Raw genomic sequence first — 13540 nt, forward strand, 5'->3', positions numbered from 1 at the left:
GGAATTCCATTATGTTTTCTGCATTTTGCTTTAAATCAAAATTTAGCATCGGATGTTTTCGTCAATATTTAATTTATGTCAACTTCACAATTGTTAGTATAAATATAGCATTTACCTGACAATTATCACATTGTTCATCTGGCCCTAAATCGAGTTAGTGGAAACTTTTTGCTTGGAACTCTCTGGATTTGTGTTCTTGGTCTTATAAGCTTTCCAAAAATGTACAGTTTATTTATTAGGGAGGACTTTGTAGCGGAACTTCACGCTAAAAATTTTGCATGCGGGGCCTATATTGTGTTCCAAAGTATCGACCAATCAAATTGCTTAATGCTCTGCTTACCCTGAGCAGAAAATGCTCATTATCGAACTTAATCAAGGTATTGATGTGATAAAACTATACACAAGTTTCCTCACTCCCACTTAATTTGAACTAAAATTATTGTGTCCCAAACCATCAACCAATCAAATCGCTTATCTCTGCTTACCCTAATCAGAGAATTCTCATCTTCGAACTCCATCATGGCATTCGCCTAATAAACATCTTCGCCAAGTGTGAACATTCTAGCTAAATTAGAATGAGCGTTATTGTGTTCCAAAGTCTCGACCAATCAAATTGCTTATCGCTCTGCTTACCTTGAGCAGAAAATGCTCATTATCGAACTTAGTCGAGGTATTGTTGTAATAAAACTATACACCAAATTTCATCACTCTCACTTAATTAGAACTAAAGTTATCGTGTCCCAAAGCATCAACCAATCAAATTTCTTACCTCTGCTTACCCTATAAGCAGAAAATGCTCATCTTCGAACTCCATCAAGGCATTGACCTACACCAAGTTTGAACATTTTAGGTCAATTAAAAAGAGAGCTATTGTGTTCCTCGACCAATCAAATTGCTTATCGCCCTACTTACCTGAGCAGAAAATGCTCATTATCGAACTTAGTCGAGGTATTGATGTAATAAAACTATACATAAAGTTTCATCACTCTCACTTAATAGAACTAAAGTTATCGTGTCCCAAAGCATCAACCAGACGGGCGGACCGACAGACGGACGAACCCATTTTAATAGTCCCCTGCTGTCTTCGAAAGGCGGGGGACAATAAATTAAAATCAGTGCAACAAACAGTGTTTAGGGCTACTCTAAAACTAGTTACTCTGCTTTTGGGTCAATTTTCTTTTCTTGGCCTAATTTGCTCTAGGCTATTAGTTTTTGGGACGTAAATTTTTGCGAGTGCAACGGATTGAGCTTAGGCTAGATGGGCATTGGGTTGAATTTATTTTGCCAAACCATATAATTAAAGATGGGTTCCCGCGTACAAACTGGGTGATTTAATGGTATATATGGACTAAAAACATATTCAAACTAATTAATTTGTCATAATTTTGCTTCAAAGCCTTCTCAACCATTGTAATTGTCAAGGAATGCCCTGCTATAAAAATTCGATCAAACCAGGTCATGTTTATGTCACGTGACTTACCTCTCTCAGAAGTCAGAGGAGAATTCATTGCATACATAAGACGATGTTGTCTTTAATCGCTTACTATTTAATACAAATATCGAATCCTAATTAAATTCTCGGATTATCCACTACCCGCGTCTTTTTCCGTCATTTTTATCTCAGAAAGTGTTGTACGTCTAACTCTTAATAAAGTTTATCAACTTGTACATCAAGCGCTCAATGTTCGCGTGTGACCTTTGACATCACGCGTGCAGAAATTCCTAATCGTCGGGCTGTCGATTAGGGGAACCCTTACATTTTTGTCCTGTATACGCTCCATGTGTGTTTTTCGGGGAATCCAGTATTTTTCTAGTAAGATTGGATATCTTTACTTTCCAATATATGCCAAAATTGCCATACTTTTATTGGAAATAACCACCCGATAAATACTTTGGGAGGAACCCATCTTTAAGGTTATATTTGACACTATATTTAAGGTCGCTGTATTCATGGACTAAATTAGCCCCCCCCCCCACTCTACGGCGATCGTAGGCACCCGGCTTCGTAGGCTAGGCCTCAATGGAATTTGTTCGGGCGCAGAGGCCGAGAAATATTTGCAAATCATATATTTTTATGCAGGTAAACAATATCCAGAATCATTGCAACACAACATGAAGACTAAAAGTCGACAGATCCCAAACTTATCTTATTTTCAGGACGGGGGGCACGACGGCTAAGTGGGTAAGACACTGGCTCGCTAGCCTGGAGGTCGGGTCTTCGATCCCTGCATTGGCCGAGAAAGTTCAATCCGATTTTCCGGCGTGCCCCCCCCCCCCCTTTTCAGTGATGCAGGACGGCGGGCCTGACAAGGACAACTGTCTAGTCATTCGAATGGAATGAAAAACCGAGGACCCGTGTACACATTGGTGTGCACGTAAAAGATCCCTTGACAGTTGGAATTCGATAGGAGTAGGTCATAGTGCGGCTGTCCGGGCAAAATTTCCCTAATAGCACACTGAATGGCGTATGCCCGTCTTCATTAGCCCAGTTCGGAGCAGAACAGTAGGACGTTAAACTCCAATTCTTTTCATTTATTTTGAGGACAATAAATGAAAGTTATACATGAAATAATAATGTTTCACATTTAATAATTGATTTCGATTATTGCTATATCCATAAAGCTTTGTCTTGTTTATATTTAATTTGAACCGATGTCATGACATTTTAATGTTTATGTAATATATAATCCTGGCAGTAACGATGCGTGATATCAAAATTCACATTGCTGAATCCACTCCAATGTGTAGGCTACTTAGAATTTTTAATTAATACAACAAAATTGAATGGTTTATTATAAGTTAATAATTTATTATTTATACCTGGACGTGTGTTGTCTTTCACGTAAAACAAATTTCCGATGGGATAATAAAGTAGTATCTGATTCTCTGTTTTTTGTGGGGGGTTTTGTTGGGGGGTTTTTTTTTGGGGGGGGGGGGTAAAAAATAAGAAACTTTACTTACTCCACACAACCATTAATTCATTTCAATGTTTTGGGCTAACTAATATCGCGTCACTGGCTTTATAATGATAAAATGACGTCATGCCGTCTTCGGTTCATTAAAGCATAGAAATAGAATACTAGTTCTATGATTAAAGCTTCTTGGTTACCACGGTATTAATATTCCAATGACTTTCAGGAATTATCTATAGTTTCGCACAAGTCGGGGATAAATACTGTTTCATTTCATGCTAATTATTGTGTGGGTCCAATGGTTTAAATAGTAGCGGACGTTTGTTATTCATTCCACCCGCTCACTTCAACGGCTATATTGTGTTTTGTTAAACTCAGCTTTCGACGATGAGGGTCAAGGTTATAAAACGTCCGCTCACAACAGCTCAACGCTATTGTGCAGCAGCCAGAGAAAAGAATATGCTTAAACTGCAAACAAGACATCGACCCATCACAGGTCTCAAGTTCTACTGAATTATATATTATGATGGATGGATTTTGAGCTTAAGGGAACTAATATAAAGTGTCATTCGGCTTATTCTGCACAAGTCGACATCACGACTACGCCCTATGCTATAGTCGATAGAGTAGAGTAGGCCTAATTACTACTATTAGAGGTACGTACCTGATATAGTACCCAAAATTCTAACATGCTATAGTCTAATTTCTATTCTTGTAATTTCTAACTATATAATCCAACTTCTTTATTTGTTATATAGAGATCAGTGGGTAGAAGTATCAAAATTCTAAATTTGATCGACGTTCATGATTGGCATGTAAAGCGACAATAAAGTAAACATTTTCGTCTGAATGATAGAACCTTGACCCTCATCGTCGAAAGCTGGGTTTAACAAAACACAATATTCCAAATGCGAAATTCCAAATTCCAAATGCGAAATTCCAAATTCCAAATTCCAAATTTATGTCTTACCGATAAAATAGCAAATTGGCAGCCCCCCCCCCCTCAATTAAACAAATTAGAATTTATATAAATTGTAATTTTACACAACTAATTACTTCAAGTGTACCTATCTGGGCCGGATAAATACCCGTTCCAAATTACTAGATTCCAAATTCCAAATTCCAGATTCCAAATTACAAATTCCAGATTCCAAATTTCAGATTCCAAATTCCAGATTCCAAATTCCAAATTCCAAATCTGATCCGACCAATCGGATCAGGTTTTTGCTTTTGACTAATCACTTAGAGAGAGAGAGAGAGAGAGAAACGGGGTTTAACGTCCACTCGACACAAATGAAATGAAATGAAATGAAATGGAGTTTAACGTCCTACTTTTCTGCTCCTAACCTGGGCTAATGAAGACGGGCATACGCCATACAGTGTGCTATGAGGGAAATTTTGCCCGGCACTCGACACAAACTATGTCATTTCGGGACTAACATATGGTTTTAATTTTATTTCAATAATTCGCTTGCGCGTAGGGGTCTTTAGCAGTGGGAGGAAACCGGAGGACCCGGAGAAAACCCACGAGGTTGGACAGGCCACCCTACTCCTTGTCACGTACAACCGGGGATTCGAAACCACGCCAGTTGACTCAATGACAGGCCGTATGATCCAGCACGCACGTGCTAACCATTCGCCCCCCCCCCCTAATCAGTTAGAGTATAATAACAATATTCCAGTTCGGGTTTGCTTCGGCAGAATATGTGAACAGTTTGGGGCAAAGTTCCTCTGCAGTGAGCTCCTCTGCTACTCGGTATCCTAGGACTGGCATTTTTTTTTTTTTTTTTTTTTGCTACAGCAAATTTGGAATCTGGAATTTGGAATTTGGAATCTAGAATTTGGAATGAGCCTTCTGGGCTTTCGTACTTATTTTCTCACTATGATGTTCCTTACATTGTACAGGCGTTCACACGGATTGACACCCCACCGCTTAGCAGTAAAAAGTTGCCCAGTAAGATTGACTGGGGCGGATCTCAGTTTCGACAAGGATTGAATAGGAAAGTTCCTGAACGTACAGGGCGAGTGTAATGAGACCTACTTTCAGAGCTGAACTAATTTAAAAGTTACATGAATAGAAGTTAGAAATTACATGAATAGAAGTAGAAGTTAAGAATTACATGAACAGAAGTAAGAAATTAGACGATAGCACGTTAGAATTTTGGGCGCTATTGCAGTTTCGCACCTGTACCAGGGGGGCGTTAAAGGGGACTAGACGTCTAGACATGACCTCACATCAAATTTCAGCCGAATCGCTCAATAACTTTTCATTTTACCGACCTTTTCGAGGGATACGTTTATCCGATATTTTGTTTGTTGACTAATTAGACTCGAATGTCAAGACACGAGTACGGATTCCGACACACCACGCTCTCTGCCTAACCCTGCAACCGTGGAAACTGGTAGAGGCGCTAAAGTGTACAATCGCCTTTTTAATACACCCATAAGTGGACGATTATTGTCGTCACCCTTGTCCGTCCGGACGTCTGTGCACAATTTGTTTGTGGAGACTCTACCGGTTACAAATTTTGGACGAAACTTGAAATAATAGGTCTATCTCCCAAAGATCTCGGTTCCTTTCAAAATTCGCATGTATCGAACCATAACTTCATGGATTATGGCTCCTGGTTGTTCGAAAAATCACGTTTGTAACTTGTGGTCACTCTAGATGTCACAATTTCCATCCGATTTTGATGAAACTTGAAATGCATATTTATAAGCCAACGATCTTGGTTCGTTGAGATATTCGCGCATATCGGATCGTAACTTCCTGAATTATGGCCCTTGATTTTACGAAAAATCGCGTTTTAGCACCTGGTTCCTCTAGAGGTCACACTTTTTATCCGAATTAAAAAAAAAGAAAATCGTTCAACTATATCACCGTTACACCATAATGTCGGTTGAGTTCGAATTTCGTGAAAATCGGACCAAAACTATCTGACAAAATGGCCGTTCCTCATATATACGCAAATAAATGAATCCAAACTAATTAACTAGAAAAACAATATGCAAATCCATTTTGAATCAACCACTTAAGTCGACCAACCTTGGATGTATTGCGGTACTAGGAATCTTCCCACTAACGCTAAACACTTATACCCGCATGCTTATGTATCTTAAAAAGCTAAATGATGTCAGGATGAAACAAATATTTCCTCTACTTTCAACAGCCCTTACTGAAGATAAAACTATATCCTCTAAAAATGAAAAATTGTCTTAATTTAACATCGGAACTCCAAATAAATCATGTTCATTTGCTAAATATAAAGAAATCCATCGAATCAAAATTTAACTCCTTCTAGTTCTAACACATATCCTCTAACTCGAATAACAGCAAATTACGTACATATTTCATTTCTAAACCTACTCTTACGAGAAATAGAGAGGGGCCGATACAAAAAAAATCCTGCTGATTAGCGTCTATGCAAATTTTGCGATTTAAACTCGAACGAAACCGAGCAACATTTTTTGCTAAACTGTAGCAAGTATGAAGAAATACGTCTAGCCCAATTATACCCAGCCTTCTCTGTAAATCCTCAGATTTCCTACCATTTTCTTAATCTCTTTAACCCACCTAAATCGACTGCCAAGGCAGTGGCTTAAAATGTGTTTTTGGCTTTTGATAAGAGAGCTAAATCAAATTTGGTGGCAACTGCATGTAACTGAAACCCCTTAGATATACATGCACTATACTGTTTGTATGAATGTATTTTGTTGTCTATGCATATATTATTAAATGTATATGACTATGTCTAAGTGCATATGTATGCAGCTGTCCATAATAGGCGTTCTGATGCAATCTTATCTTATCTATGGTATATCAAGGTTGTGGGCCTTCTAAAGGTCATAATTTTGATCCGATTGTAAATTTATGTTCATATCACAAAGATCTCGGTTGCTTTCAATATTTGTGCATATCCGAACGTAATTTCCTGGATTATGGTCCTTGGGTGTTCGAAAAAATCACATTTTTAGCTTGTGGACACGCAAAAAGTCACAATTTGTATTCAATTTTAAAAAACAAACGTTTAAATACACCATCGTTACACATCAGTGAAGGTTGAGTTCGAATTTTGTAAAAATCTGACCGAAACTGCCGGATAGAATGGCCGCTCCTTGTACGCAAATAGCGTAAAAGTATGTAAAACAAAGGCTGTGAACCCTGTTCCTGTCGATATTTGCGCATATCAGATTGTAATTTCCTGGATTATGGTCCTTGATTGTACGAAAAATCGCTGGTGGATCCTCTGAAAGTCACAATTATTATCCGATTTAAAAACCGTTTAAATATATCATCTTTTCACCATAATGAAGGTTCAGTTCGAATTTAGGAAAAATCGAAACGAAACTGCCGGACAATTTTGTCTCCCCTTGTACGTAAATTGTGTAAAAGTATGTAATACGAAGGTTGTGGACCCTGTAGAGGTCTTAACTTCTATCCGATTTTGATAAAACTTAAAATGTATCTCTATATCGATATTCGCGCATTTCAGACCATGTCTTCATGGGTTATGGCTCCTGATTATACAAAAAAAGGGTGGGGGATCTGTCGTGTTGGTAGATTATTCCATAAAACAGAGGTCTGAAAACTAAAAGAACGTTGACCATAAGCGACTAGTTGAATAGTTGTGGGCTTTCCATAATATGAGAAATCATTAACACGAATTAGAATTGAATATTGATCAGTGTTATCTTGCCGTGAAACTATAGGATCCTAATATTCAATATTTAAGACAATTAACATTTTATAATCAGTACACAAGCCGTGTACCCTAAGGTTTCTGGTGCCATTTTGTAATGGGCAACTAAAACATATCCTACAACAACACAGTACTGAAGTAATTAGTAAAGGCTGATTCACAAACGACAAAATAATAATTTAAAAGACGTGTAGAATGCACTAAGTAGGCGTAAACAACTGCCGTTCAATTTGAACTGTTCACGTATTTCACCGAGCATAATTGATTAGAAATTATAATATTTTATTTTTCAAAACATGAATATAAATCACTTTACATGCAGTCATATAACATCAATATGTATTTTTAGAACCATGTTTGTCTATTTTACGATTCCAAAAATAGAGCCATACACCCTTTAAAAGCAGTTTATCTGATTTATGGCATAAATAAAATAAAACCAAGTACGAACAATCCAAACCATTAGACAAAATTCGAAGTCCTAAAAAACGGTATAGGCAAAATAGTGTAATCATCAAAATGGACATTATTTGATTGTATTTTTTTTCTTTTCAGGTTTTGGTCATCAAAGGCGGAAACTTATTACAAGCACAAGATCTATCAACGATGAAGAAGAAATTAGATCTGCAAAATCATTTCATGAAATTCCAAGTCCCCAGGGCCTACCATACATTGGTAACTTACACAAGTACATCGTGGGATCTCTTAATAAATACAAATACCAAAATGTTCTAAAACAATATTTTGATACGTATGGGCCCATTTTTAAACAGACATTAGCTGGCAGAACCACCGTCCATATTTGTCACCCTTCGATGTTTCAAATCGTGTATAAGGATGAAGGAAAGGTTCCAACAATTCTTCCACTGTTAGAAACCAGTAAGAAATTTCGTACAGAAGAGAAAATGTCACCAGGTCTGGGTAACACCAATGGAGAAGAGTGGTATAGACTTCGTACAGCCGTTCAGAAACACATGATGAAACCAGGAGAAGTTTCGGCATATTTAACCCAGACAAATGAAGTTGCAAATGACTTTGTGGAGAACTTGGCACGACTAAAAAATGTGAACAATTTTCTACAGGAATCTTCAAAATGGTCTCTAGAAACGTCTGGATACAATTGCTTTGGTAGAAGACTTGGTTACTTACATCAAGGAACAGAAAGCGAACAAGAAGCATTAAGAATCATTAAAATGAATGATATTCAATTCTCTCTTTCAACAGATTTAAAATTTTCTTTACCCTTATATAAGTATTATAAAACAGCTACTTACAAAAAACTCTTTGAAGCTGAAGAAACATTTACTGGCATTGCAGACGCGTATCTAGATGAAGCATTGCAAAATATTGACACCCAAATTACAAATGGAAATGATGAAACTATAGCACAAGCTCAGGTGAAATACAAGTTTATTTTAGCATTAATGCAATCGAAAAACATAAGCAGAAAGGATATTGGTACTATAGTACTCTCATTATTTGGGGATGGTTTAAGGACAACTGTGCCTGCTTTAGTTTCCACAGTTTATTGTTTGGCATCATCACCACGGGCGCAACAGACTTTATTTGAAGAAGTCAACAGTGTTATAGGAAAAAAACAGGAAGTAACTGTTGAAGATGTTGCTAATTTAACTTATTTGAAAGCTTGTGTTAAAGAAGCACTTCGCCTGTTCCCAATTGGTCTTGAGGTTGTACGATTAAATAACAAAGATTTAGTACTTAGTGGTTTTCATATTCCTGCAGGAACTGTCATTGAAATGAACAACTTTAATTTATTTTCTAATAGCAGTTATTTCAAGGATCCAGAATCTTTCATTCCAGACAGGTGGCTAAGGGGGTCAGATGTCTCAGTTGTTGATCCTTACATTGTGATGCCTTTTGGAAGAGGGCCACGCATGTGTGCAGGTCGCAGGTTTGCTGAACAAGACCTTTATGTTTTGGTCAGTAAACTTATTCAAAAGTTCAAACTAGATTGGCAGGGAGGTAACTTTACCCAGGAATATAAAATTTTAGTATATCCAGACTGTGATACACCCTTTAAATTTGAACCAAGGTAAAAGATGAACAATGGAAGAGTCTTACAGAACAATCTTGGTGTCCACTATTTCAGCATGTTTAATTTATACTTTGATTACTTTTGTTCAATAAACATTATTTTAGATCAGATACGTACGAATGTCTCTTTAAAAGCACAAAAAATAAAAACAAGAAAAATAAATTGATAAAAGGGGGGGGGGGGCTATCGACACCACACTAACAAACGGTTTTTTTATTTGTTGTCCTTTATATTAAATTTAATGAACCAAACCGCATATACTTAAATCGATATTAGGCTTATGCCAGTCGGAAAAACTGTAACCATTCAGTAATTATGACATTTTATGCTTCGTTTTAATTATATATGACTAAGAACAGAAACGTGTAATATTCAAGTATTTATGTACAGTTTTAAACATTTTAGCGTTTTCATATGTATTACAATTTTACCTAAACAGTAAGGATTGGCTGTTTTTGTTTTTCATCGGAAGTGTATCAATTGTTTCTTTTCTAGCTTTTAGAAATATAGGGCAGTGGAAGATAAGGTGTTCACAATCCTCTATAGCATTTCCACAGTGGCAAATAGGGTCATCTGATATATGCATTTGGGTCACTTTTGAGATTTCTGAATTTACAGTGAAGAATTTGATTTTGTCTATCGCCTATATAATAAATTTCGGGTGCTGGCTGTACAGAATTATTTTGCCCGATCTTTGATTTAAATTGTTATAGCGTTCCTGATTTTCGTATGTCGCTAGCAAGACTATTCCAAAAGAGTTTTGATAGTGTGAGATTCTGCAATTTATTTCTTTAATATAGTCAGAGTTTCTCAATTTGTATGGTTGATGTGATGAAATTTGAGGTGGTATGAGATTTGATGTAATTTGAGGTGGTATGAGATTTCAGAGGAATTTCGGAATAAGATTATTCATTATCTTATTGCAAATTACTAATTTATGTTGAAAACGCCTGTAAGAAAGAGATGCAGATCAGATTCTTTAAGTAATACCTGGTGAGAAGTGTCTCTTGGTAAGCCGGTGATTGTTCGCATTGTATCGAGATGGAGTTTTTCTAATTGTTCAAACTTTTCATTTGTACAGTTGTTTCAGGCGACACCTGCATAGTCAAATATTAGAAGGATATAAGATTTATATAGTATCTCGAGAGTTTTATGTTTTAATCTGTAGGCCCTATTTGAGAGACCGGAAACAGTTTACCATGGTACTTGTTTTGCTTGTTTTAGCTTGGTTATTGAAAAAAACGCCCAGATGTTTATGGGGGAAATCATCTGTTATATCATAGTTATATGAAAGATTGAATAGTGATGCGAACAGCTTCCTTGAAGAAGCCAGGCTTTTAGTTTTCTAAGGGTTGAAATCCACTTTCCAATTGATTGACCGGTTACAGATTCGTTTGATATCATAATTGAGAATTTGCTGAGTAAGAAGAGGATTATCAATTATGAGGAAAAGGGGGGTGTCGTCACCGAAGATGCGTATGCTGAAACTGATATCATCCACAATATCGTTTATATAGGCAAGGAAAAGTAGATAGAGCCTTGGGGAACTCTAGAAGTAAAAGCTTTTGATAATGAAAATTTACTACCTAAGACGACTTTCTGGGAGCGATTTTGTAAGTAACTAACAATAATTTTGTAAGTTTTCCCCCTAATACCTATTAATGAGATTTTATGTAGTAAGCCTCGGTGCCACACTTTGTCGAAAGCTTTACTAATATCGAGAACCAGTGGTTGCCAGGCAAGGTACGCCCACATTTTGCAACAGATGAAAACAGAACAAGCTATAAACAAAAGTGATTTTTCGTACATTCAGGGGCCAACCTTCATTGAAGTGTAACGGTGATATATTTAACCATTTTTTTTTTTTAAAATTGAATCCAAAATGTGACTTCTAGACGGTCCACAAGCTAAAAACGTGATTTTTCGAACAATCAGGGGCCATAATCCAGGAAGTTAAGTTCCAGTATGCGTGATTATCGAACGAAACCGAGATTTTTGTGATATAAACATAAATTTAAAATTTCATCAAAATCGGATTAAAATTGTGACCTCGAGAGGGTCCACAACCTTGATATGACATACTTTTACACTATTTGCGTTCAAGGAGCGGCCGTTTTGTCCGACAGTTTCTGTCCGATTTTCACGAAATTCGAACTCAACCCTTATTATGGTGTAATGGTGATATATTTAAACGGTTTTTTTTTTCAAAATCGGATAAAAATTGTGGCTTCTAGAGAGACCACATGCTAAAACGGGTTTATTCGTAAAATCAGGGACCATAATCCAGGAAGTTACAGTCCGATATGCGCGAATATCGTAAGGAACCGAGATCTTTGGCTTATAAACATACGTTTCAAGTTTCATCAAAATTTGATAAAAATTGTGAGCCCTAGAGTGTCCACAAGCTAAAAAAACCCATGACTTTTCGTACAATCAGGGGCCATGATCCATGAAGTTACAATCTGAAACATGCCAATTTCGAAAGGAATCGAGATCTTTGCGAAATACACCTATATTTCAAGTTTCGTCAAAATCGGATAAAAATTGTGACCTGTATCTAAGTATCCACAAACAAATTGTGAACGGACCCACGGACGGACGGACAGGGGCGACAAAAATACGTCCACATGAAAATGTGGGCGTATAAAAATTGCTTTCACTTCTAGCCCTTTATCAAGGGACTTACATATATAGTCGTACATCTCAATCAGTTGAAATACAGACGAACTTTGATGTTGAAAACCTGTTTGAAGGGGGGTAATAATTCCTTCTTTTAAAATGAAGTTATGAATATGTTTCTGTTGAAAAAAGTGATTCAAAGACTTTACCCAGAGAGCTTAGCATTGCAATGAGATAGGTCTGTAGTTGGAACAGTTGTGGATGCCACCTTTTATGTAGATGGGGATAATATTATAGATGCTGTTGTGACAATAGATTTTTGAATTATTATTTTAATGTATGATTGAGGTATTTTTTGGTCAAAAGATGACATAGAAAATCCAGTCCACATGATATGTAAGGCCTGAAGAGTTGTAAAGTTGAAAAAATGTGAAGTCTCTGAATTATTATACGAACATTGTCATTTTGATAAATTCGCACATGGCCAGGTTGAAAGTCCGCGCTGATCAATATTTTACGAACCAAGGGAAGTAACGCCATTTTGTGAAACCCTTCAAATAGGGATCAGACCAATTCGATTCTTGATTGTAATTTTGAAATGTTTGTATCTTTTCAATTAGAATAATTTGGTCAGAATTTGCTGTTTTCTCTCCTGTTGAATATGATTAAATATTCGTCTTTGAAGAAATATCGTACTGCGAACTGTATTGCTTGAAATATAGAAATAAACAGTGATTAATATTGAAATTTGGTGACTTTATAATAAACGTTTTAAAATTTTCTCGGGGGTCTCGAAGACCCCATACCCAGCGACGATCGATTGGTTGTTTGGGATCCAGGTAAGCCACCTAAGGTAGGCTATATTGGACCACATTTAAGTTGCTGTATTCACGGGCTGGAATAGCAGGAAAACACGTTTGCGGCAGTTAAATTTTCAAAATTTGCTGCCGATGGTCCCGTCTTCGTGGTTGATCGGAATTCGTCTCAGACCACTTACTGTATTCAGGGACTGGAATAGCAAGATAACGCGTTCGCGGTCGTCAAATTTTCTTGGGGCGTGGAGGGCGAGTCCCTATATATATAGACGTCTGTAACCCGACATTTTTTATGCCATTTTTGTTTCTGCCCCTCTAACATTAATCGAGTCCGTACGCCTATGGAGAGCGTATCCACAGTATCGGTTGCCGTGGCCCGTCAAGTGTAGGTACATCGGCGCCCCCAGAAGCATTTGCCGCGCCAACAATTTTGGGCTA

The 13540-nt window shown here is 37.1% G+C and overlaps 1 protein-coding gene across 2 annotated transcripts; it reads left to right on the forward strand.

Moving 5' to 3' along the window:
* Positions 1-3303: 3303 nt before the first annotated feature.
* LOC126814626 (probable cytochrome P450 CYP44) lies at positions 3304-13034 on the forward strand. Of its 2 annotated transcripts, none has more exons than XM_050539905.1 (2): positions 3304-3408; positions 8168-13034. In XM_050539905.1, the coding sequence occupies exons 1-2, from the start codon at positions 3372-3374 to the stop codon at positions 9667-9669; spliced, it is 1539 nt and encodes a 512-aa protein (XP_050395862.1). In that variant the 5' UTR covers positions 3304-3371; the 3' UTR covers positions 9670-13034. The 2 variants fall into 2 exon arrangements, 1 of the variants encoding a protein (XP_050395862.1); XR_008787502.1 differs by having other exon boundaries at positions 3317-3568; positions 8168-8305.
* The last annotated feature ends 506 nt before the right edge of the window (positions 13035-13540 follow it).

Source organism: Patella vulgata, chromosome 3 (assembly GCF_932274485.2).
Source record: "Patella vulgata chromosome 3, xgPatVulg1.2, whole genome shotgun sequence".
Lineage (NCBI taxonomy): Eukaryota > Metazoa > Mollusca > Gastropoda > Patellidae > Patella > Patella vulgata.

Bases quoted from the DNA above. Each gene is read 5' to 3' on its own strand.
- LOC126814626 (XM_050539905.1), top strand. From the start codon at position 3,372: ATGCTTAAACTGCAAACAAGACATCGACCCATCACAG. The intron at 3,409-8,167 runs GTCTCAAGTTCT...TTTTCTTTTCAG, and splicing joins AAGACATCGACCCATCACAG to GTTTTGGTCATCAAAGGCGG.